The 27,500-nt window shown below is 44.8% G+C and overlaps 1 protein-coding gene across 2 annotated transcripts in view; it reads left to right on the top strand.

Annotated features, from left to right (window-relative positions):
* The first annotated feature begins 8,097 nt into the window (after positions 1–8,097).
* pcdh10b (protocadherin 10b) overlaps positions 8,098–27,500 on the top strand; it is a 28,974-nt gene continuing 9,571 nt past the window's right edge. For both annotated transcript variants that reach the window (XM_080773769.1, XM_080773768.1), the window contains exons 1-3: positions 8,098–11,161; positions 12,752–12,810; positions 14,138–14,244. In XM_080773769.1, the coding sequence (XP_080629895.1) occupies positions 8,633–11,161; positions 12,752–12,810; positions 14,138–14,244 (2,695 nt within the window). In that variant the 5' untranslated portion in view covers positions 8,098–8,632. The remainder of the gene's footprint in view (positions 11,162–12,751; positions 12,811–14,137; positions 14,245–27,500) is intronic.

Here is a 27,500-nt window from a genome sequence, read left to right as displayed (position 1 = left end):
CCCCTCCTACATCACCAGGTCCACTCCTGCTCTCACCAGGCCCAGGACCTGACACTTCATTCAGAAGTGGTGGGCAATGGTTCCACAGTACAGTACAGTACAGTACAGTACAGTACAGTACAGTACAGTACAGTACAGTACAGTACAGTACAGTACAGCACTGTGAGGGCTGTGATCCCAGCCCCATAGTGAGATAAGACTCCTCTAACCCACACTCACATTTGCATTCTACTCTAACCTCTAGTATTGACATTTGCAATGATTATATTATATTATAATGCATAAAACACAATCAGTTTCTGAAAATGGCTTGGTGACAATGAATATGCACTGTTGTACTAATGTTCTGTTCTTTATTTAGTTCCTGAAATGGCAACATATGGGGCAGGGGGTGGAGTCAGCTCTGATGCAGAGGACCATACCAACATACTTGATTGAGAAGGGGGGAATTGGGAATTGTTTAGGGATTCCAGTCGGCTCTAATTGCTTTCCACCCCTTTGAGTATTTATTGGTTTGGTCCACCACTATATAAGTCTCCCTCATATATCATTTGAACAGGTCTGTTGGTGGAGTTCATTTCCTGTTTGGTTCCACATTATTTTCATGTAAGTTATTTTCATTTAAGTTATTTTATGTTGACCTCAAGGGCCCTACCACTTCAGTTGCTGAAACTTTTGTTAATTATTTGTTACTTTTGACATTAAAACAAACTTTGAGTTGGAAAACCTGTGTCATCCTTAAGCTTTGACTGCTCGGTCCCTCACAAGCACGAGTACAGTACAGCACTACTCACTTCAGACTGGTGATATTTTATTTTCTAGTTACACTTAATGCCAATAGAAAATATGTCTTCGTCGATGGTGGCATTCTTGTTACTTCTGAACAGAATACCACAGAAGCAGGACTGAAGCCATAATGGCTGCTGTGTCGTTTTGATACCGTGTATGAGGACAGTTCATCGAGGCATCGGCGGTAAACCTGTTATGTAAAGTAGTCCTTTGATTTGGGTACTTGGCATGGCACGCCGTGAATCTAGGGGGACACGTTCTACATGTGCGCACCGTACTGTGCCATACCTGCGCGTGACAAAATTACTGGCCACCTGCTGTGGTACCCCGTGTTAGAACCAATACACCACTGGTAGCCTAATAATGATCTAAATCTACAAAGTAACTAGTACATCAGGTTTCCAAATACTTGTAAGCACATGTAACTTTCCTCTTCGACGTCGGATTTGAACCTGGCTGAAATGTTTTACACTGCGCTAATACAGCCTTATGCCTGTTTTCTCAGGGGATAAATTGATCTTGACAAATCTTGGTCAAACGTCGTGTCAGAGCCTGTGGGTGAGACATGACCTTTGACACAAACTATTTGTCTCAATAGAAGAGTACGGAGACAAAATACCCACCCCAATTGTATAAGTTGTATTTTATTAACATACTCATAAAAACAAATTACATAGTGCTACTTTAAGTACAGTAGGCTACTGTACTTAAATAGGCCTACATGTACTTAGAACACTGCACATTGGAATGATTCAATGACGGTTTCTCTTCTTGACCATACTATATAAAGCGAACGCTGCTATTTTTGGAAGGCTATGAAAATTAATGGCTCATCGTTTTACCTGTCATTACAGCATAATCTCTTGCATAAATGAAGAGATGCCTGCATGGTCTTTTGGGAGAGCGGAGAGGCTTAATTTATGGCAGGGGGAAGAATAAAGGCATGTGCTTAAGAGAGGAGGGGGGAGATTATTGAGTGAGGGAAAGATAATCACGTTCATATATTCAAATCAGTAATTGTTCACGGTGGTAAAATATGCACAGCGCTTAAGATTCCCTTCCGCCTCTCTCTCTCTCTCTCGCTCTCTCTCTCTCTCTTTCAGACAGCGGAAAGAGATATCTGGACCGTCTTGATTCGACGGGAACGTATGTTTCCCCAAGGGGGGTCGCCAAGGGGGGTTGGAGGGCTTGAAGCCATGAGGTCTGTTTGGATACCATATCATCGTACATCATCCATTCATTGTCAATGGAAATTGAATGTGTAGGACTAAAATAGCCAAAATAGCCGATTTGCTCGTCCTCATATGACGTACATTTTCATTCATTGACAATGGGAATTTAATGTTTGTAAGATAAAACACTACAGTGTAGTGTTTTATCTTACAAACATTAAATTCCCAGGAGGGGCGCTCCTATCAGCTATAGTGTAGTGACTACACTATAGCTGATAGGAGCGCCCCTCAAAAAAACGTACGCATACTTACACACCCAGTCACACACTCTTAAGTCTAAATGACGAATCTACAATCTCAGCGCGTTGTATCACAACATGAGGTTAGACATCATGGTGACATGAGCGTGACATGAGCCAATTTTTATTGCGGCCATAGGTCGCAGTTTAATATGAAAATCTGCTAAACCAGTCAGTCAGTCAGGCTAAAACCTGTCAGTCAGTCTGTCAGTGACGACATGCTCCATATATGGCCAATACATAATTCATTCCATATATTGATCTGGCCTCATCTGACCTCATCAATCTCTGTACTCTCAAGACACTGCCCCCGCTGCCACCCTTAGATCTCTATATATGGATGGCCAATACAGAACTTATTCCACATGTTGAGCTGACCTCATCTGACCTCATCAAACTCTTTACACTAACTGCCCCGTTTTTATTTTTATCCCATGATTTTGTATCCCATTTTTCACCCCTGTGTCAATTATCTAATGTGATTCTGGGTTCTACACACCCTCCACCAACCTGGGGAGAGCAACGGACTTGAACTCATGCTTCCTTCATGCATGAGTGTCCAAGTCGCTCCTTTACACCTGACAGGGGGGAGTTTCCCTGGTTGGCGCATGGAAGGAACACATTATTCCAACCAGTTCCTTTCCCCTCCATCAGGCACCCTGGCTGGCCAGGGGGAGGCAGTTTAGAGACCAGGATTACTGCATGTTTTTGTGAGGGTACCTACCCTAGGGGACACGGGAAGAACATGCAGACTCCACACAGAAAGGCCCTTTCGCCAACCCGCCTCGGGTATGGGCACTGATGACGCGGAGGAGGGAACACGCCCCCAGTGACCTGTTCTGACATTCCATATGTTGATCTGACCTCATCAAACCCTGTACACTCCAGATAGTAGTATTTTTCATTGTGGAAGATCTTGAGGCCCTGTAGCCGTGCCTGCAGGTTACAGAGGGCCTCGGGTGGCATGTGTGTCAGAGTGCTGGTCAGAGGCACAGGCAGGGCCAACAGCGAGTGAGATGTGGTTCCAGCAATGTTGAAAGCAGCTGTGACAGTGGGGGCCCAGTCGAATTGCTGCCGCGGCGTGTTCTGACTTGTGTTGTATACCAACCAAGTGGCCCACTTGAAGTGGGTACAACACATCACATCACCATGCATATGTGGAGCTGACTATCATTACCTGGATCTCCATATATGAAGATCACGACACTGACCTCATCAAATGGCTACTACTTTGGATAACAACAGGTTTAACTGTTCACGCGGTAAGCAACACTTTCGCAGCAGTATGGCTCTAGTAGGCTACTGCCTGCTGTGTTGTTCTGCACGCAACAAGAATGCCTCCTACAGCATCAAAGAAGAGATTTGTCCAAAGCAAACTTTTTTGTTTCGTTAAATGAAGTTGTCTGATTATTTTAAGTCTACTTTTGAGTTTGTGTGTCTAAAACGTATAAACATTCAACTATATAGGCTTGGTTATCAGCTATACTGTGCAAATGCGCACATGTAGGCGCATGCGCACGATTGCATGTGCATGTGTGCGCTGTACACGTGATGTGACGTGGTACCAACAAAAATCACCATTACACCACTGGTGATCGCTTTCTTTTGGTCTGGTTTCCGTATAGACCCTGGCCGTGTGTTTCTCCCCCGGAATCTGGCAAACACTGTTTGAGATATATGTCGTTTTAGTTCCGCAATCTGTCCTCGGTGACGCACCATGGACAGTTGTGAAGAAAGGTTGGCCGAGGATAATCCCTCTCTTGGTTTACTAAAAAACACAACCAGATGGCAACTAATTAATGTAGAGACACACACACATACACACACACACACACACACACACACACACACACACATACACACGGCCAAAGTCTCTGAGACAAATGACATAATGTGGAAGCACGTCGGAGGTTGATGAGAACAAACAGCAGAGGTCCAGGTGGTTAAACCACACACAGACGTTCCAGAGCGGCTGCAGTCTGCACTGGCATTTGTCTCTGTCGGGTGGAAACATCATGTGCAAACTGTCACTCTCTGGGATTCAAATGAAAATATAGCAAAAGTAGCAGATCAAAAACTCAAAATGTGCTGTGAAAGCGCTTTTTTCACGATTGTTAACACGTGTTTTTTCACAACCTAACGGCATTCTCAAAACTGCACACACACAACTGAAAACCTCACACACAAAATGCTAAACCCTGACTCCTTTTCCATGATGACTCTTTGCCATCAAATCTCTTAACTGTTCCCAAAATGGAACTTGTGTTTTCATTTGGTACACACAGACATATTTCAAATGACACACACATAATATTCATTGAGTACACACAACTAAACATTTGCTGCACACTACCAAGCATTTACAGCACAATGAAGTGAAAATTTTAAAACACAATCATAGAAATGTAACACACGTGAATGACTGACTCTGGAGAATGAGCCATTTCTCCTTTTGTAAAATGACTCCGTGTTGACCTACTTTTTCATAGTCAAACATAAAACAGCACACAAATATGCAGCCGAAATTCTAATTATTTAATTTATTATTATTATAATTGTTTGTACTGTAAACCAGCCTGCTCAAAGCCGGCTCTGTGGGTTCTGTTCATATACCTTCTACCTCCAAGGAGAATAAGGTGGAAGGAATAGTTCAGAAAAATGTTCTGATGCCAGCAACGGTGTAGTGGCTGAGATGGGTTGGACCCTCTGGCTCATGCATGGTCAAACCATGATTGAGCACATGGTCAACCACAGTTGCCCGAATCTCATTAGATATAACCGTTCTCCTTCTTTGTCCTCTTCCTCCTTTTCCTCTCCCTCCTCCTCCTCCTTGTCCTCCTCTCCCTCCTCCTCCTTCTCATGTCCACCTACTCCTCTACCTCCTCCTCATCCTCCTCTCACTCTTACCCCTCTCCTTCTCTGGTTGTCGATCTCTTCAAGGTTCTCCATCCCTTTTATGCTGCAGTCCTGATTGCAAATTGCTCACCAGATCTGAATGTTTAGAGATTTGACTATTTGTGTGTTGTAGGTTGATGCTTTGAGATTTGATGTGAGAAGTGTGTGCAACAACTGAACATTGTGAAGAAATAATTAAACAAAAAATAAACAACATTATGTTTTAACTCTTGAGCCTATTTCAAATATAGTGAAAATATCAAATATACAAGCTCGCATGACCTTGTAGATATAGGCTACATTTTTTGAAATCCTTGCATTTTTGGAGGAAAATGTCTGCATTACAGCAATGTGTTGATTTTTTAAAATAATACACTCAAGTGTATTTAAGTATCCAAGTATACTTTAACTCAGGATGGCTATATTTGACTCAAATATTGTAGTTGAGTAGAGGTCATGTTCAGTGTCGCATTAGTCATTGCACACGGTATACCATGCTGTCCGCCCAGAGTTTTTTCCGGAGCACACTCACGCACATGCATCGATTAAGAACAAGCCTTAACAGAGTTTACAAAGGCTGCCGAGTGCCGAGTGTCACATCAGCGTGAATTAGAGCATAATGTAAACTGCTTATGAATGATAAGCCAGAGCTCAGTCAAATATGGTTCTATTCACATTTATAAGGCAGACAAAATCCCACTAATGTGACATCGACTTTACCCAGTGGTGTAAAGTAACTAATTTACAGTTACTCACGTACTGTAGGCTATACTTAACCATCTCACTGCCACCTGGTGGATGCAAGTGGCAATGCTTGACTGCCGACCCGGATCTACTTGGTTTTAATGTGATGCAGCGAGCTAAAATGAGGCCATCCTTGCTGTGTGCCAATATTCCAATCGGAAAATCAGCATGCCTACTGGAATATTTCCAGTGTTCTATAATTCTACGTCTACACCATGCAGACCTATATACATAATATAGGAAAATATTGTACTTTTACTCCACTACAATTATTTGAAAACTACTACTATTACATTTTTTAAATATTATTACAAAACAAATATTATTACCACTTCAGCTCTGCACATTATATTTGGCTATATTTTTTGGCTATTTGACAATAGCCGATGTACAAGCTCACAACATGTTGTGATGTGACAAGTTGTATTTTCAAAACAATTTGAAACCTTAATGCATAATGAATACTTTTACTTTTGATTATACCATATACTTATATTTTGATGTCAATACTGTTGTAGGCCTACTTATAGGCCTAGCCTGCATTTTGAATAGGCTACAGGACTTTCACTTTATTTTACTCTATTGGTTTATTTGGGAGGGACAGGGCTTATTAATGAACATTAGCCTACATAAAAAATTGTCGTTACTACACCGGATTTAGCAGAGATGCTAATTTCCATCTGTATTGTCCCCAGACATTAAACACTAAATAAAACTGACATAACAGGACGTGAGAGGACAGCATACAGATACATAGTAGCCTACAGCTCAAACAGTATTCCTACATTGTTGTATTGGTACTTTTACACAAGTAAAAAATGAGTAGGCCTAGGCCTATCCTCCATCACTGAGTACACCATTTTGTCCTTAATCACAAGCTATCTAATTTTATGTTGCACGGTATGATGTTTTACTACTCTGTTGAGGAGATTGGAGTAATACTATTTCCACTGCCTACTGGCTGTTTTGTATTGTTGAACATGACAAATAAAACGATTAACTTCAAACTTCATTTTTCTCCCCTTGGAGATTTAATCTTGGCTGACTTCTAATTTTCCGCCAGTAGGGGGCGCATGTGGACTGTGGTTTGCACAGATGTACAATGAAAGTAACCCCCCCCCCTCCCCTGTGTGTGTGTGTGTGTGTGTGTGTGTGTGTGTGTGTGTGTGTGTGTGTGTGTGTGTGTGTGTGTGTGTGTGTGTGTGTGTGTGTGTGTGTGTGTGTGTGTGTGTGTGTGTGTGTGTGTGTGTGTGTGTGTGTGTGTGTGTGTGTGTGTGTGTGTGTGTGTGTGTGTGTGTGTGTGTGTGTGTGTGTGTGTGTGTGTGTGTGTGTACGAGATAATAACACCACACTACCACTGGGTGTAATTATAGCACACAGCCTTGAGAGCGCATGAATGGCGAAATGATTCACCGCATACATATCACAGCATTTGCATGCATTAACCACCCGACCACCTTATTGAGACTAGGATACTACAAGTCAACAAGTCACCTATTCATATCACTTGTTTTCGCCGTGTACCAAAAAACAAAAGGACTTTTGAATCAAATATGACTTGGAAACAGTAGCCTATACTGTATGGATCTATCATCTCTCTCTCTCTGTGTGTGTGTGTGTGTGTGTGTGTGTGTGTGTGTGTGTGTGTGTGTGTGTGTGTTTATAATAGGCCCTATACATTGTTGCCGATATTAATCATAAACTAAATGTATTTTCAGTTCCATGTCTGTTGGGTGTTTGGGGGGGTTTCTCTCTCTCAAAAGGCAGCCCCCGAGTCTTTTGTCTCTGTGTACTCTAATCTTCACTTCGCACAGAGAGAGAGAGAGAGAGAGAGAGAGAGAGAGAGAGAGAGAGAGAGAGAGAGAGAGAGAGAGAGAGAGAGAGAGAGAGAGAGAGAGAGAGAGAGAGAGAGAGAGAGAGAGAGAGAGAGAGAGAGAGAGAGAGTCTCAGTGAGATGGGAGATGGGGGGACTGAGAGGGGGGTGTTGGGGGCCGAACCACGCCGAGTTGACAGGCGTCGCTGCTGTCCAATGAGGAGGAGGCTGCGGGCTTGACGGACGGCCCGTGTCGCTGCCGAGGGGAGGCGCGCTGCGGAAAAAGCCAACAGTCGAGGGAACAGCGTTCAGTGTTGGTGGATGAGGAGAGGAGCACAGGGTACCATAGGAGACACACAGAGAGAGAAAGACAGGAGGAGAAAGATAAAGGGACAAGTCCGAGAAAAGACATTTTTTTGCTATTTAGGACAAACCAGAAAGGAACGGAATACATCTCGTGCGTGTTGTGTGGATTATAATTTTATTAAATTTCTCCAAAATTGAGATATATATTTTTTTATTTTACTTTTCTTTTTTGTTCCTACCCACATCACTCCAGCAGTTGATACTGCGCCTCTCTGGAATGTTGCGCTGATAGACTTGAGTGCGTGTCTGAGAGCAGTTGCTGCTGCAAATCATCTCTTTTTGTGCGGTGATCATAGTCGCACTGGCAAATCAAAATGTCTCTTGTTTTGGACGGGACTGTAACTGAATAAGGGCACGTTTGTTTTTTCTTCTTCAGAGCTTGATCCACATTTCTGGGGGACTTTTACGCGTTTCGTGCGGGACTTTTCCTCGGGACTGAATGTGATGATGGGAATTGACGCTTTATCGAATCAAAGAGGATAATAAGAGAGATTAAAAAAATTCTTCATTTACTTTTTTTCACAAGTGCACTTTGCGGGGGGTTTTTGTCGGCGATGTTTGTGCTGCTATTGACAATCCTGTGCGTCACGGACGGAGCGCTCTCGCAGATCCGCTACTCGGTGCCGGAGGAGGCGGACCACGGCACGCTGGTGGGGAACATCGCCGAGGACCTCGGCCTGGACCTGACCAAGCTGGCCTCCCGTCGCTTCCAGGTGGTGCCCGGCTCCCGGACGCCATACCTGGAGGTGAACCTGGAGAACGGCGTGCTGTTCGTCAACGAAAAGATCGACAGGGAGCATATTTGCAAGCAGAGCGCCAGCTGCCAGCTCAACATGGAGGTTTTCCTGGAGAGCCCGCTGGAGCTGTTCCGCGTAGAGATCGAGGTGGTGGACATCAACGACAACCCGCCCGCGTTCCCCGAGACCGACATCACGGTGGAGATCTCGGAGAGCGCCGTGCCGGGCACCCGCTTCCCGCTGGAGAGCGCCTACGACCCGGACGTGGGCTCCAACGCGCTGCGCACGTACGATATCACCACGAACAACTACTTCTACCTGGACGTTCAGACGCAGTCGGACGGCAACAAATTTGCGGAGCTGGTCCTGGAGAAGCCGCTGGACCGGGAGCAGCAGGCGGCTCACAGATACGTGCTGACGGCCGTGGACGGGGGCCAGCCTCCCCGGACGGGCACCGCTCTGCTGGTGGTTAAAGTTCTGGATTCCAACGACAACGTGCCCGTGTTTGATCAGCCCGTGTACACGGTCAGCATCGCGGAGAACGCACCGGTCGGAACCCTGGTCATCCAGCTCAACGCCACCGATCTGGATGAGGGCCAGAACGGAGAGATTGTTTACTCCTTCAGCAACCACATCTCCGGCCGCGTCAAGGATCTGTTCAGCATCGACGCACGCACCGGGCGCATCGAGGTGCGCGGCGAGGTGGATTTCGAGGAGAGCGGCTTGTATCAGATATTCGTCCAGGCCAAAGACCTCGGGCCGAACGCCGTGCCCGCGCACTGCAAGGTCCTGGTGAAAGTGACGGACCTGAACGACAACGCTCCGGAGATCACCTTCAGCACTGTGACTGAGTCGGTGAGCGAGAAGGCGGCCCCCGGCACCGTCATAGCCCTGCTGAGCGTGACGGACAGGGACGCCGAGGAGAACGGACAGATCCACGTCGAGATCCTCGGCGACGTGCCGTTCAAGTTGAAGTCGTCCTTTCAGAATTATTTCACCATCTTGACGGACGGGCCGCTCGACCGAGAGCAGGCAGACTCATACTCCGTGACCGTGGTCGCTCGGGATAAAGGTTCACCCTCCCTCGCCACCAGCAAGTCGATCAAAGTGCATGTGTCAGACGAGAACGACAACGCGCCGACGTTCACACAGTCCATCTATGATGTGTATGTGACTGAGAACAACGTGCCAGGGGCATACATCCACGCTGTGACGGCTCTGGACCCAGACATCGGCCAGAACGCTCTCATAAGCTACTCCATACTGGAGTGTGATATTCAGGGCATGTCAGTGAAGACCTACGTGTCAATCAACGAGGAGACAGGCTACCTTTACGCTCTGCGCTCCTTTGACTATGAACAGCTGAAGGATTTTACCTTCATGGTTCAGGCCCAGGACGCCGGCAGCCCGGAGCTCTCCTCCAACGCCACGGTGAAAGTCATCGTGGTGGACCAGAATGACAACCCCCCCTCTGTGCTGGCCCCCCTGGGGAAGAACGGCACGGCCCGGGAGCCGCTGCCCCGCACGGCAGAGCCCGGCTACCTGGTGACCCGCATCGTGGCCATGGACGCAGATGATGGCGAGAATGCACGACTCTCATACAGCATCCAGCGGGGCAACGACAACGGCATGTTCCGCATGGACTGGCGCACGGGTGAGCTGCGTACGGCGCGCAGGGTGTCCACCAAGCGGGACCCACACCAGCTCTATGACCTGCTGATCGAGGTGAGGGACCACGGGCAGCCGCCTCTCTCCTCCAGCGCCAGCGTGCTGGTGGTTCTGGTGGACAGTGTGGCGGAGGGCCGAGGTTCCGCCGGGGAGAGGGGCGGCGGAGCCGCCAAGGCCAAGGACGGGGCCCTGGACCTCACCCTCATCCTCATCATCGCCCTGGGCTCCGTGTCCTTCATCTTCCTGCTGGCCATGATCGTACTGGCGGTGCGCTGTCAGAAGGACAAGAAGCTCAACTTCTACACATGCCTGACCAGCGAATGCTGCCTGGGCTGCAGCTCATGCTGCTCGCGGCAGGGCCGCGCGGCCCGCAAGAAAAAGCTCAGCAAGTCCGACATCATGCTGGTGCAGAGTGCCGTTAACGTGACCGGGCCAGTCGGCACGGCCCAGGTCCCTGTCGAGGAGTCCGGGAGTTTCGGCTCCCACCACCAAAACCAGAACTATTGCTACCAGGTGTGTCTAACACCGGAGTCGGCCAAAACCGACCTCATGTTCCTGAAGCCGAGGAGTCCATCTAGGAGCACAGACACCGATCACAACCCGTGTGGGGCCATAGTGACCGGCTACACAGACCAGCAACCAGACATCATATCAAATGGCAGCATTTTATCAAACGAGGTAAGAGTCTCTCATCCACTGCACAGCAAAATCCCCAACTCCGTGACCGTGTACATACATTTACACTATCAGATTGAAAAGAGCGTTGAGGGCCATAGTGTGTATAAATCTATCCCATGTTTACCATTTCCAATCCCCCCAGCATGTGTGATAGCCTAATAATCCATAAATCACAGCCTTTATCCCTGGATTGTGTTGTAGCTGAACAATGGAAGCCTGCCTGTTAGATACCACCCTATGGGGGACGATCACATTTAAAACATCCCTAACATGATAACTGCAGGAAAATAAATGAGAACTAAGGCACATGATAGATCCAACGTTCATACATGAGCCATTTCCATGTCCGATTTAATACCCCTCAGTCTGCATGCCAGGCCTCAGTGTCTTAACAAATGTGGCCTTGTTGTTTTGCATAACGCATAAGCCTGCAACATCCTCCAGAGCACCACTAAAGCAAACATGATGATTAGGCTACCGGTTGCTGACATGTTGCCTTTGTGGCCCCCATGGGGGGCCCGGGGCCCCTGCAACAGTGATGATTGCATGTGTATATGCTGCTGAACCAAAGTGTTTTAGTGCCGCCTTTAAATAACAAAATGGATTAAGACACAGATAAGCATTAATAAGCATAACATAAGGTGCCTTGGAGGCTGATGTGTGTGTGTGTGTGTGTGTGTGTGTGTGTGTGTGTGTGTGTGTGTGGCATCCCATCGTCCCCGCATTTGCTTGTGCGAGCGTGCACGTGGCATGCACTGTAAAGGACGGTCCCTTGTGAGAGCGAAAGCCAGACATTAAGCATCCCAGTCACGCTGTTGCTGACTGGCACTAGAACAAAGATGCGTGTGTAGCTCTGCCAGCACCAATAGGTGCAGCACTTCATCTCACGTCTTGGCAACATATCTGTGGGGGGGGGGGGGGGGGGCATACCTTATCCAGCATATGCCCCCCCCCCCCACAAACACACACTCCTCACCAAAATGCCCCCCGTACCTTGGATTACCGAACACTTCATCCTCATCCCACCTCACATCAACATGGCGCTTTGTGTGGGCTGTGTTATTATCACTGGTGGTGAATCTCTTTTTCTGTTTTTTTTTTTTTACTCTATATTGTCACTGTCGGCCAGATACCTTGTATCTCTGTTATGTTTCGACGTATCACGTATGTTTCTCTCTTTTCTTTTACCGGGAAAAGAAAAAAAAAAAATATGTATGGCCTACTTTGTCACACAAGAGTACCACGCAAAAGTAGCGAAAATAGCCGACCTGAAGGCCACGACGTGTCAAATGGCGTCTCGTTGTGAGCATGTAGATCGGTTGGTATCATTATTGTACGTGAAAATGGTTAAGACTGCTGAAATTCATGAACCAATATAATAAACAGTAGGCTATTAACAAGAGTGTGTGGCTAAATAGTATATTAATTTGAATACAGGTCACAGGTGTCCCCCATTGTACTGAAAAGATAAGTGCTGCTTTTTGGAAGTACAAGGTTTCCCCCCGACAGGGACAATATGCTAATCATGTTATGTAAAGGCTGCACAGTGGAGTATAAGCTGAGGCATTAACAGTCCTTCATGTCTTCCAGAGCAAACAGCAACGAGCTGAACTCAGCTACCTGGTGGACAGGCCGCGCCGTGTCAACAGGTAAATATGTCCAGTTTGTCCACCTAGCTGTTTCTGTTCAGTTATTTCATTTTCATTTGGTAAGAGAGGCACGCACACAAAAAGGGAATACGGGTACGGAAGAGAAAATGGTTGCATTAACCACATGAACCTGGGGGTCTTCAGCCTTTTTCAGGCCCAGCAGCTCCTTAGCCGAGAGAGAGAGAGAGAGAGAGAGAGAGAGAGAGAGAGCAGGGACCCCCACTAAGACATTTAACAACGTAACCCCTCATTACTTAGTAATCATGTCGTTCTTGGTTTCCCTTCTACACAAAAAAAAAAAACAGAATATGGATGCCGGGGTTCAAGTGGTTCATTGCAAATTGTAACATAAAAAAATAAAATAAAATAAAAAGCTTGTATATCTGTGTTAACTGCCACTTGCTTGAGCATGGCAAACATTATTCGTACATAATGCCATGTAGTGTACATGCACATGTACAAGTACACACCTTTAAATACAGATACATGCAGTACATACACAGATATGATAATAACTATAGACATGTACCAGTAGTGACTGTAGAGATACAGTACCCACATACCCACGCTCATGTATAAAAACCTGCACATACCGTTATATGTCAGTGTACAGTAAAGTAAAACAGTCATGAAGAAAATGCAAAGAAAACATTGTCGCTGTCAGCTAGAAACATCTTATCACCATATTCTGACTTTTTTACTAACACCTTAGTTGATCACACTACAGCGTCACATAACATCAGAACTGGTCCATCTACTACTTGATTTGAATCCTGAAAAGTAACAGTTTTGGACATTATGACATATCAACCCGGTAGAGTCGACAAACTATTTCGTTTATTTGGTCACCTGTTTTTGGACGATTGATCACCAGGTAAATTCCTCTGGCCTCATTGGTTGGGTGACATATTTTTTTACCATTTAACCACTTCAACCCTCTACAATTTGTAAACTAATTCTTAATGGACTGGGTGGCTCTGTACTCATTCTGCAGTTTATTCTTTTTATTATTATCCCCCCTTCTGACAAAATGTATTTGCCGAAAACTCCCGACCGACAAGCTCACAATCAATGAGTCACGACGCGATGTGACCCTAGTGTAGATCGACCATTTTACACAGAATAAGAGCCTACAGGTATACCGATAATGATGGTGGTGATGATGATGATGATGATGGTGAAGGGGCTAGGCCAGGAATTAAAAAAACAGAAAAGTCATTATGGGCCAGTTAGAAAGCAATTGATTATTCCCCTTGTTGTTTGGAAAGAGTCACTGATCATTGTTGACCGTTATTGATCATTCCCTGTGTTGTGTGGTGCGGTGCAGCTCAGCCTTCCAGGAGGCAGACCTGGTCAGCTCCAAGGACAGTGGTCACGGAGACAGCGAGCAGGGTGACAGTGACCATGACGCCACCAACAGGGGACACTCCTCTGGTAAGTTCACCCACATCATCTGTTCAGCTGTCTCATAAGACCTTTATTGATGCCGTGAGGGAAATTCAGTCTCCAAAAGGCAGCAGAGCAGTTCAAATTCAGTTACAGAGTACTGTGGATATAGCAGAGTAAATAAAATAAATAAATAAATAAAAGCCAAAATAAATACATAAATTAAAAAGATTATATTAAAAGACTATAATTGTACAAACCATTCGCCAGGCTGTATGGCCAGGCTGTTAGGAGTCGGGTAGAAAAAGAAAACAGATGGGTTAAAATGAGTGAAAAGAGAAGAAAAAGACTGCCGCACTATCTTCAGCATGTGTGTATCACAAGGAAGCGTGCACACACATGTGTGCCTGTGTGTGTCTGTATATGTATGCTGTGTGCACACATGGTCTTGTGAAAGCAATGCACATGTGTGAAGTGAAGTGTCACGTAACAGGATTACAGGTGTAACGAAGTGGGTGAAAAATACATTCGTAGTTTTCAGTGGAGAAAATAAAGGGGAGACAGCGAGAGGAAGATCAAGGAGAAAACATAGAGGAAGAAAATAGGTCAAAGGGTAAAAAAGAAAAATGACGGTTTCATCTGTGCATGGTTTTGTATTGCTCTGGCCCTCAACATTGTTTTCTGGGTAAACCTTACGTGTCTGTAACTCTGAGAGTGAACAAATATGGACGGTGCACATGTTTTTGTTTATTTGGAAATAATGTCATATTGAAAAATCTTCAGAATCGGCTTCGTTGTCACATCACAGGTTTACAGGACTAAAGAAGTGGGCGATTTATTATGTTTTTGTAATCGCTCCATTATGCTGTCGCTTTATTTTGTGAGAAGGGAGAGAATAGTGTGTGTGTGTGTGTGTGTGTGTGTGTGTGTGTGTGTGTGTGTGTGTGTGTGTGTGTGTGTGTGTGTTTATATATATGAGAGAGAGCATGTTGTCACTGTTGGGTAAAGCCATATGTCCAAAAGCGTTCTTTTCATCATTAAAGAAATGCATTAATAGCCTACATAAAAATGCCACTACCATTGTGCAACACTCTTAAATGAGGAACTAGGGTATTAATGTACGCACAAACTAGTCCGTACACTAGTCTATATTGGAATATGGAGATACAAGGGTTCTGCCCGACAACAGTGCTACTATATGTACTGTAGTAGCAGGCGTGTACAGTACATGAAAAGGACACGGACAGGGTCGCAAGGGGTAAAGTGCTTTGACAAGACTACAAGTGGGCAGTGTAAAAAAATCCTTCAAATTCAAAAGTCAAATCCAATTCTTTAATGAGCTGCTGGAAAGTGACCTCCACCGAAACACAGCTATTTAACACTTTTTAACAGCTGATCTACGGAGCTTGTAGATCGACTCTTTATGGCTAAAGAGATTTGGTGTAGAGGGGAGATAGAGCGCACCAATTACAGTGCAACTCAGGTCCGTTAGAGGTCGGTCGAAGTTCTTAACACTGGAACTTGATCATTCAGTAATGAGCTTGTAGATCAGATGTTTTCGATGAGGAGATTTGATGTACAGGGGAAAAAGTAGGGGACCAAAGTCCACACCCGGAACGTTGTCCATCTTCATTCGTTCATCAACGTCGTCGTATACGTCGTATGTCATATGTCGTCTGTCCAGTGGACAGGTGGTGATTGTGTTGTGAAGGTGGTGTATACAGTGGACAGGTGGTGATTGTGTTGTGAAGGTGGTGTATACAGTGGACCGGTGGTGATTATGTGTTGTGAAGGTGGTGTATACAGTGGACAGGTGGTGATTGTGTTGTGAAGGTGGTGTATACAGTGGACAGGTGGTGATTGTGTTGTGAAGGTGGTGTATACAGTGGACAGGTGGTGATTGTGTTGTGAAGGTGGTGTATACAGTGGACAGGTGGTGATTGTGTTGTGAAGGTGGTGTATACAGTGGACCGGTGGTGATTATGTGTTGTGAAGGTGGTGTATACAGTGGACCGGTGGTGATTGTGTTGTGAAGGTGGTGTATATACAGTGGACCGGTGGTGATTGTGTTGTGAAGGTGGTGTATACAGTGGACAGGTGGTGATTGTGTTGTGAAGGTGGTGTATACAGTGGACAGGTGGTGATTGTGTTGTGAAGGTGGTGTATACAGTGGACAGGTGGTGATTGTGTTGTGAAGGTGGTGTATACAGTGGACCGGTGGTGATTGTGTTGTGAAGGTGGTGTATATACAGTGGACCGGTGGTGATTGTGTTGTGAAGGTGGTGTATACAGTGGACAGGTGGTGATTGTGTTGTGAAGGTGGTGTATACAGTGGACAGGTGGTGATTGTGTTGTGAAGGTGGTGTATACAGTGGACCGGTGGTGATTGTGTTGTGAAGGTGGTGTATACAGTGGACCGGTGGTGATTGTGTTGTGAAGGTGGTGTATACAGTGGACAGGTGGTGATTATGTGTTGTGAAGGTGGTGTATACAGTGGACCGGTGGTGATTATGTGTTGTGAAGGTGGTGTATACAGTGGACAGGTGGTGATTATGTGTTGTGAAGGTGGTGTATACAGTGGACCGGTGGTGATTATGTGTTGTGAAGGTGGTGTATACAGTGGACCGGTGGTGATTGTGTTGTGAAGGTGGTGTATACAGTGGACCGGTGGTGATTGTGTTGTGAAGGTGGTGTATACAGTGGACAGGTGGTGATTGTGTTGTGAAGGTGGTGTATACAGTGGACAGGTGGTGATTGTGTTGTGAAGGTGGTGTATACAGTGGACCGGTGGTGATTGTGTTGTGAAGGTGGTGTATACAGTGGACAGGTGGTGATTGTGTTGTGAAGGTGGTGTATACAGTGGACCGGTGGTGATTGTGTTGTGAAGGTGGTGTATACAGTGGACCGGTGGTGATTGTGTTGTGAAGGTGGTGTATACAGTGGACCGGTGGTGATTGTGTTGTGAAGGTGGTGTATACAGTGGACCGGTGGTGATTGTGTTGTGAAGGTGGTGTATACAGTGGACCGGTGGTGATTGTGTTGTGAAGGTGGTGTATACAGTGGACCGGTGGTGATTGTGTTGTGAAGGTGGTGTATACAGTGGACCGGTGGTGATTGTGTTGTGAAGGTGGTGTATACAGTGGACCGGTGGTGATTGTGTTGTGAAGGTGGTGTATACAGTGGACCGGTGGTGATTGTGTTGTGAAGGTGGTGTATACAGTGGACCGGTGGTGATTATGTGTTGTGAAGGTGGTGTATACAGTGGACCGGTGGTGATTATGTGTTGTGAAGGTGGTGTATACAGTGGACCGGTGGTGATTATGTGTTGTGAAGGTGGTGTATACAGTGGACCGGTGGTGATTATGTGTTGTGAAAGTGTTCTGTCCAAGTAGGGACAGGTGGTGATTATTCCGTCGGTAGACTGCTCAGGCATGATTCTCTCTCTGACAGACATTTCAACCAACATGTGAGGAAGAATTCGCTTTTATAGACTATAGTGTGCCGTCTTGGCCAGAGCAAAATGGACATTGTGAGTATATTTACCATTCTCTGATTCATTGCGACAGCTTGTCCACATTATGTGTTCTGATCACATTTTGTGAATAAAGTCTTAATCATTTCATGTCGTGACATACTTTTTGGCCATCAAGGTTTGGCCTTATAGATGAAAGTCTGGCTGTTGTATGTGTGTTTCCTGAATTGTAGAATATAGTCATGTAGTCTGTTACAAAAACAAAAAGTCAGTAGAATTAGTCGCTGTGCACATACACCCCCCCCCCCCCCCCCCCCCCCCCCCGAATATCGATATGGGGTTCTTATTCTTACTTTGAGTAGTTGCGAGTAGGAGGATATAGGCCTGTGGCCTGCTCACTTTAAGGACTGGAAAGGATTCCATGCTTCTCCCTTTTTTATTTAGATTTCAAGTCCCCTAGTTGTCTCTGAGGTGGGAAAGGTGGGACATTTTGGGCGTATTCAACGATCTAATCTAATATGCCGCCAGTATGATAGTTCAGTCCTTGTCGCTTCCTTGGCACCTCTAGTGTGAACCTTTGCTTTATTCACTCAATGGTGGCCTATTCGGTTTTTTTCTTCATCTTACGAGCCTCACAGCATGCTGCTGTGTTGTGAGCTTGTAAGATTGGCTTAACGTCTCACCGGATAATAGAGACTTTGAAGTGTTCAATTTCGAGTGTTAAAAAGCTTTATTAAAATTCTGGATTTTACTTTTTCACCACGCCCACTAAGCACATTTTTCTCGCAACCCGCGTATCGTCTTTGCCAAAGGGAAACGGTGATCTTCTTAAACACTTTTATTTCCTACCTTATCACGCAAGAGAATATTTTTAACGAGCTGTTGGCGGTGACCACAGAAATACATGTTTTTGCATGACACGCCGCAAGCTCGCAGATCACCTATTTTTGTCCCCCAGAATTGGGACGTTAGGCTTCGTTAATTAATTAATTAGTTAATGTGACGTGAAGCTTAAAGTGGCACTGTAACTATTTTTTTTATGCAATGTAATTTTGTCCAATCAGTATGGTAGACGTTATATTGTATTAATATACTCTACCAGGTAGAGTATGTTAATACAATATAACTTATACAATTGGGGTAGTTGTACTGTGTATCCTTGCTCTTCTATTGAGAGTGAAACACACAGGATCTGACACACAGAGAGAGAGAGAGAGTGTGTGTGACTGTGTGTGTGTGTGTGTGTGTTTGTGTGTGTGTGTGTGTGTGTGTGTGTGTGTGTGTGTGTGTGTGTGTGTGTGTGTGCTTGTGGGTGCATGCGTGCAGGTGTGTGTGCTTGTGGGTGCATGCGTGCAGGTGTGTGTGTGTGTGTGTGCATGTGTGACATCGAGGTCACGGAAGGGTCATATCGCAACCATAAGAGTTAAACGCACACACGCATGTGGCTATTGCGGTTCATTCACACTGACAATCCTATTTTGTGTGACGAACACATTACTTTCAAATCGGTTTCAAAATGAACGTGTGCAAATGAGCCTACGGGGGCGGCGTGTGGGGAATGAAGGTATAGTTCACGGGGGGGGGGGGGTCGTTAATTTATTTGGGAGAGAGTTGTACTCACGCATTACGTTAACCCTTCCTACAACAATGTGGGCTGAACCAGGCAGCGAAAGAGGACACTGCATTTAATATATCTTTTGGAGTCTTGTGCTGATTTGCATGTATTTGCATATTTGAATATTTAAATTAACGGCACCTGAGGAGATTATGTGACCAAAAAAAAAAGAAGAATAAAAAAACCCGTTCACTGATCCAAGATCTGCCTGAATCGTGTCCCAGAAATGGACTTTAAAATACAGGCTAATTCCTACCGGTAAGCACTACTCTGACTGCGGTCAAAAGAACAATTAATGAATTCATGCAGTTGTTCTCAAACCTTTAATTTCAAGGACCCCCCCTGTTTAATATGCATTAGACCACGGACCCACCATTTCTGTCTCTGGGAGCCCAATCTACATTGCAAAGTCCCTAACTCTGTAGTCTACAAGTGGAACTCACTTGTACACTCTCAGAGTTACACACCCATATATCCTCAAGCACCCCGTGGGGGTACCCGGAACCAACTGTATTAGTGGAACAATTAGTTAATTGTTGTCTTTAATAACAACATAGTATTGGGTGTACCCCCACCCATTGTCGCCTCGTAGCACAGAAGCAGAATCATGCATCACTGTAGTTTTGTTTTGTTTTGTCTTAATGGTAATGCAAAAAACTCAGCTTTTGAAAACCTATTGATTAAATCCTACATTTATAACCACATCTTAATGGTATAACAGCCATGCTCACTTAAATCCCTTTATACTTTGGGACTCCCTCACCAAAATCGCTTTGGTGTGTTGCAACGTATTGTGAGCTTGTAGATCTGCAAAAACATTTAGTTTGTGCAAATCTGCAGATTTGGGCATGGTTAATTAACCACGATCATTAACCACTTTAGCAGTTGGCTATTTTTAGTTTTTTACACAAACTTGACCGGTGCCCGGCTGTAGAGCACAGAGTGTGTCAAATTTGAAGTACGTGGGGCGAACGGTTCTCGAGTTACGTGGATTACAGTTCTAGTTGTATTAATTATTAATGTATACACCCCAGATTGGGGTGTATACATTTGGGGGGTCCTTGACATGAAAACGTTTGAGAACCACAAATGCTGTACAAGGTACAGTACCCGCCCGGCGCCCGCCACTGACGATTTCACTGATTTCACCCCCAGTAAAAATGACAATACAGTGGACCGAATGCCGGCCACAAGCTCCGCTCTGCAGGGAGCACAGATGGAAAGGAGCATTTCTGTGTCGCTTCTACAGCACGTCCTCCCTGCCCAAACAGTCCGACTCAATTAGCAACAGCCAGGGAAAATAAGCCCCTGCGCCGTTCGCTCTCCTCTCGGAGCTGCAGTGTGCGGGAAAGCGGAAGGCAGCGCTAAGCCCACACTATCAATTATTCTAATCAAACAAAGACTTAATGCACAGCAAATAATCGCTTTAAAACCCGCCACTAAGCCTGCTGATAATTCTGCCACTAACAACGCAAACTGTATCCTGTTATGCCACAACAAGGGTACCCAAAGTCAACAGTTAAAAAATAAAGTCTGGTGGAAGGATGCGCTCATGTTTCGACGGGCCGCAAGAAGAGCAAACTACTGGCGCCTCGTGCCTCTACGTCTACTACAAGGGTCCCCAGACTCCCCCCAAAATAATCATATTTGAACTGGGTCTTATTTGTCAATTTATAAATGTGCAGATACCCTGTATACACTTATACTGTATGTTGGTTTGTATATTGTTGAGTAAGAAAACGTTAAGCGAATCACACACCCCTAATATAGTGTCTCAATAATAATAATAATTTGGGAACCACTGCTCTACGGCAAGAAATACCGACTGTCCCAGAATTACGAGGGGGCATAAAATATTAACTCCACGTTGGCAGTGTTCAAATAAAATGCTAAATGCACATAAAGCAGTCGTCTCTCTCTGTCTCTCTGTCTCTCTGTCTCTTTCTCTCTCTCTCTCTCTCTCTCTCTGGTATAGCAGTAAATACATCTGGCGGTCATGAAAGTGAGACAAATGCTGAACGTGTAACTCTGGAGAGCTCTAGCATAGAGCTGAGAGTAACTATAAGTACATGTATAGTATGTGTAATTTGATTTTGGGGTGCTTTACTTCTACTCCACTACATGCATGAGGCTAATAAACTTTAGCACCTGGTTGCTTGTTTGGAGATTTGGATTATTATTATGAAACCTGCATTAAGCCTTGTCTCATAGTTTGGCTATTAAAACATTGCATGCAACGGGTCAAATCGTGACACTTTGTAAATCAATAAGTACTTTAAACTTTTGGAACCTTTAGTAAATTGTCTATGTCGGCACATTATGGATCTGCTACTGTTGATGCTTTTGTGTGACACTGTAGGATCATACAGTGTTACGAAAGAAAACACAACAAGTTAGCGCTGCAAACCAGGGGGCCGATGATGACAGGTCCCGGTCTGTACGTAGCCCCCCGGCACCGAAGCGTCCCCCACGGCTGAGCGGCGAGATACACACACTCACTCAGGCACGCACTAACGCACGCACGTACGCACTCACGTACGCACACACACACACACACACACACACACACACACACACACACACACACACACACACACACACACACACACACACACACACACACACACACACATTCATAACTCAGTGGGATTGGGCCCTATTGTATGAGCTCACATGTGGCCCTAAAGGCAGGGGGAACATTTAAATAAAGGGGGGAGGGGGCTACATGGAGGAATGTAGGGGAGGCCTGAGAATGTGTTTAATTTTCAGCTATTTTCAATGCCTTGGGAAAATTATACAAACAAGCGTGTGAAGCCCCAGTTATACTCAATTGCATGTTGGGTGTCGTGCTCGGTAAATCTTGTATATCTGCTATTTACCGCATGCAACTAAGTGTAAGTGTAAGGCGGGGGGGGGGGGGGGGGGATCATTAAAGTGAGGAGGGGGGGTGATAAGAAGCGGCTATAATTTGCATCCCCGGTGGGAGTGTGAAGGAATGAAGAAGAGAGTGAATGGAGCCGACAGGGGATGAGTGAGTGAGCTGAGTGAGCGAATGAATTGAGCGTTTTGTTTTGGCCTCCGCCGGCCCGCCCGGCCCCTGCAACCTATTTGGCCCCGTTCCCAGAGCTCCATGAGTCTGTGGTTGAAAGGCCCGTCACGTTCTGCTGAGTGGCCTCCTCCTATATTAGTGTGCTTCTCAAAATGTTATCATGTTGAGGAACCCCTCAGCTTTTTTTGCAGGATAATTTTTTTGCTAAATAGCACAGCCCCCTGGCTCCACCTTTGTTAATGTCGTGAGTGACTTTGCAATGTAGATTGGGCTCCCAATCTAATGCAGGTCTAATGCATATGTTGTGAGTGTGAGACTCTAACTGCTCCAAATGAGCAGGTTGGTAGCTTTGCATGGCTTTCCTTCGTGTGTGTGTGTGTGTGTGTGTGTGTGTGTGTGTGTGTGTGTGTGTGTGTGTGTGTGTGTGTGTGTGTGTGTGTGTGTGTGTGTGTGTGTGTGTGTGTGTGTGTGTGTGTAATCCTACACTATTGAGTTTGTGGTTTCGTTAATCTAATGCCTGAGCTAAAGGTAGCGTAGGGAGAGTCCGGACGTATCCGACATATCGGTCGTATCGGTCATTACTCCGCATCTCTCTCTCTCTCTCTCTCTCTCTCTCTCTCTCACGCGCACACACAAATCCTGCTCCTGCCAATTGCACCGCTGCTATTGTGAGATCACTGACTGAGAGGGCTTGGAGAACTCGTTTTTCACACAGACACGCGCACACTCATGCACGCACGCACGCTCACACACACACACACACACACACACACACACACACACACACACACACACGTGTGTGTGAGTGTGGAAAAAGACCAATATAAATGATGACGTACCAATATGAACCACCACAGTCTTTGCATTGGTGCTTTTGAGATGCAGGTATTAAGAAATTTAAATCTCTTAACCACTTAAACCCTATACTCGGTTGAGGGTATTCCCAAGGGGTCCATACTAGGTCTCACAATTTGACCCCTTCTGAGCTTGTAGATCCACTATGCCAAAATGATTGCCCCAGAAAAGCGATGCTAGGGTTTAAATATTTTAGCCGATTCATTGAATTTAGAGTAATGGAATTAAACTAAATGTCAATATTTTCGTTTCCATAGAAGCCAGCATGTCTTCTATGGAAGCGCAGCAAAAATAGCAGATCTACAACGATACGCAATTTCATTATTGTAAGATTAGGGCATTTGAAGTGAACAGAATAGCAATTATGTTCAGAAGCATCTTCCATAAAACCATAATGTGCTGCCATATTTCATAAAAGCAAAGGCTAAGGCTGAGGCAAAGGCCTCAATCTGGGATTTCAATCACGGATGTCTTCAACTGGTTGGCATTACAGTATGTAGTACAGCAGGAACAATATTAATAAAACATTGATCATTTCACATACTAGTTTAGGAAACAGTGCTAGGGTGTGGTGGGAGTCCTTTCACACTGTTTCAAAATTAGGACTTGGCCATACAAAGCCTTTCTTTCATGAGACTTTATTTTTGCTTTAATCCATGTAGACGTCATCAAACGTGTCTGTGGGTGGAGATCTATCGCCTGCCATCTTCAGGGTACTTTTTGTCCAAACGTGCGTTGCTACTTATGTAATACATGTTGCTTTTCATCACGGGCGTGCTTGTGAGACTGCTTTGCTTTTGACTCGGCAGAATGAGCCGCTGTGTGAGTGCCTGTGTCTGTGTGTGAGTGTATTTGTACACATTTGTATTTTGTGTATAGTGTGTGTATGGTACAATTTTGTGACATTGTTTGTGAGGACAATTACCCTGCTCCTCAGCAGAGAAATTGTATTGTTTTTCAAAAAAGATGTTTAGGATAAATTAGGATTACAATTAGGGAAAAATATTCAGATTGGGGTTATGATTAAGCATTTAGAGTTTAGGTTAGGGTTGAGCGTTGAAGTTTTGCATGATTTATACTTAAATGTGAGCTGGACCAGCCGACCTACAAGCCCTGTGGGGTCAGCTATTCTCGCTGTATGAATCGGCCTTTTCTCTCTGTTCTCCTCACCCAGCCGACCAACCCCCCACCCCCCTTGGCTGCCGTGTCGAATCCCCCGCCCCCTCGCGGGCCTTGCGGTTTTGCGTTATTGCCGTGGTAACAGCTCGCTGATCAGTAATTCATTTTCCCGACCTCTGCATACCAATTACCAAATGAAGGTTATTACCCGGCTTGATGGGCGCTGCTCGCACCAACCTCCAGCTCTGGAAATCGTATGGAATTCTAAGATAAGTTTCTCTCTCTCTCTCTCTCTCTCTCTCTCTCTCTCTCTCTCTCTCTCTTTCTCTTTCTCTCAAGGACAGTGAATTTGTTGACACACTGCTCTTTTGGATCTTACAGATGTAAGGCAGATGCAAGGGCTCATAATTCAGGCCAGATGTTTGCTCAGGGACCATGAGGGTATTATCTACACAACCTTTATTACCCCTTGCATCAGCATGACAATGTCTAAGGACTATGACAATTTACTTATATAAGTATAATGAGCAATAGTACAGTGTAGAAATAATCTGTTGCTAGGACAAAATAATAATCACAGCCGTGTGAAGTGAGAGGTGCTCTTATCATCATACATCATCATTCATCGTACGTCATCTCGTTCCAGCCAATCACAATTTGCGTCCTCACATTTGTCTTCAATGTTTGTGTTAACACAAACACTCAATTAATTCATTGTCAATGACATTCAATGTTTGTGTTAACATAATGTTTGTGTTTATAGTTACACAAACACTCAAAGCTAGACATAGGACTGGCTAGCACCCCTCAAATAATAATACTTGCATTGCTCGCTATGCAGAATGTCACATTTTTATTTCATAAAAAGAATTTATTTTTTCTACAAGCTCACGTTGCATTGCAATGTGACGCGCTGTGAGCTTATTGATCACCTGTTTTCCCAAAGTTTAACCAAAGTTTGAAATGGAGCTAAAGTGGTCAGCGTATGTTTTGTTATAATGATCTAAAACTGTAAGTAATCGCTAAAGTTGACATGTACCTGCAGTGAGGTAAATAGTACAATTATAGCACATTAGACATAAGGTGTGAGGTATAACGTCACATCCAGTAGGTCCACATTAGCAGCAGGTATGTACATGAGATCTATTTATTAAAAGTTATTTGTCACATACATTGCATGCATTGTCAGGCGATTGATAATCATTTAATCCATTGACCACGCGCAAATATATAGCCTATATGTGCACATGAATTATTATGGTATAACGTATGAAAAAACCTAGACTATAGCACTGGTATGAACAGTTTTTGGCTGTCCTTTAGATTTGACCACACGCCTCTTCTTGTACAGTTCCTGGAGGGAGTTGCATGAGCATGACTAAGGAGTGGGTCAATTTGACTTATTTTTAGTGTCTAATCGGTGTGCCCGTCCTAAATGTCCAGAAATATAAAGACGTCTCTGATCTGTCTTTGGGCTAGTGTTGCCCTCAGGCCTGCATTTCCGCGTACCCATGTACTTAGAGAGAGTTGTGTTATTTTCTCTTTCTTTGTTGTCTCAAAATACAGTAATGTATTCTGAGCTATTGGGTATTTTCTCTACTTGTCTTATGAAGTAGGCTATAGTTGCTATCAGGTAGCCACCTCTGATCTCCATAACGCCACAACTTTTTGTGTTCTGTTTTGTAAATGAATGCCCTGCTTGATCATCATACTACAGTGTCACAAAAAACATCGAAAGTAGCAGATATACATTATTTTTTCCCTTGTAGATCTGCTGCTTTTACTATTTTTACCATTCTGAAAAGTTACAGTTACAGGTTTCCACCCACCAGAGACGATAGGGCTCAAGTAGTTAAGAAAATGTCCCTGCTTCTTTTGTTTCCCCAAAACCGAACCTTGGTTCATTTAGTGTTTGTGTGTACATGTGCGTTCAGGTCCGGTCTTATCTCTGCACCTCAGTGTGGTCTAAATGCCACATTTCGCTTTACAATTCAGATAATTTCAGTTGGTTGGTTTCAGTTTTCACGGCTGTGAGTGCGCTCCTTTTGTCCCCTGGACGAGATTGAGCGCTCGTACCGCTGTAGCTGAGTGGGTGAGAGGCTCCCGTCCCCGGGGTCTATGTGTCAGAGTGCCCCTGAGCAAGACACTTAACCCCTAACGTCAGCCCCCCTGAGTGCTCATCGTAACATCTGAGCAGGCATCTGAATCTCTCTGAAACTCAATCTCTCCCATGAGAATAACAAAGGTCTCCCACTTCCCATGACGCTAGCCTTGTTATATATTTGGTGTTACAGATACTGTAAATGTGTCACAGGTTTTTCTGTATTGGTGTTATGCTGTACAGTATCGTTGCTATAGTGTTTGTTGCAGGGGTCTCCCTAATCAGGGGATAGAACTCATGCAGGATACAGGATAAACACGTGACTTTGGAACGTTAAATGTTCCGAAATAGAAATAAATCAAATCAAAGTTTTCTTCACAGGCAGGACAGAAAATCAGAATGCTTTACAGTTAGGTCAAGTTTACATATCATACACATTGCACGACACAGAGATTATACATAAAATCCTGGACATATAATGAAAATAGGAATAAAAGGTCAATAGGGTTATAATTATACAAAATCGTGGAAATAGCATTAGTAATTTAACAACATTTATTGAGAGAAAATAAATGAAAGAAAAAAATACTCTAAAGGCTAAGGGAGGACTAACGTAGGAGAGTGCTCGGAGAAGGCCAATCTAAAGAGGTGTGTTTTTAGTTTTTGTTTAAACATGTTGGCGGAGTTGGCCTCTGATTTCCAGAGGAAGTGTGTTCCATAATTTTGGTGCATAAAGATAGAATGCGGCCTCTCCTATTCTCTTGTATCAGAGTGTGAGCAGTTAGCCAACATGCCCAATAGCAGCACCCTGACAGTCTTTGATCAGAAATACAACAGAGCCTTAATTAGTATCATCGGAAGTAAGTACAGACTAGTAGGAAGAGGCCCGAGTTCTTTCCAAAATGGCTGCTGAGCCTATTTCCTCCCCACAGTGTGAGAACCATCGGGCTACAAAATTGGGGATTTGGCATCATATACACACACATCTGTCACCGGTCGGGTATAGAATAACACCCCACTGTGGATCTTTATTGAACTTGGTGTTCACCTAACCACGCGTCCCCTCGGAGAAGCAGCCTGTGTTGTTTATCCT

This window comes from Protomyctophum bolini (assembly GCF_963924005.1).
Source record: "Protomyctophum bolini genome assembly, chromosome: 10".
NCBI lineage: Eukaryota > Metazoa > Chordata > Actinopteri > Myctophiformes > Myctophidae > Protomyctophum > Protomyctophum bolini.
This window is presented reverse-complemented; position numbering and strand designations above follow the sequence as displayed.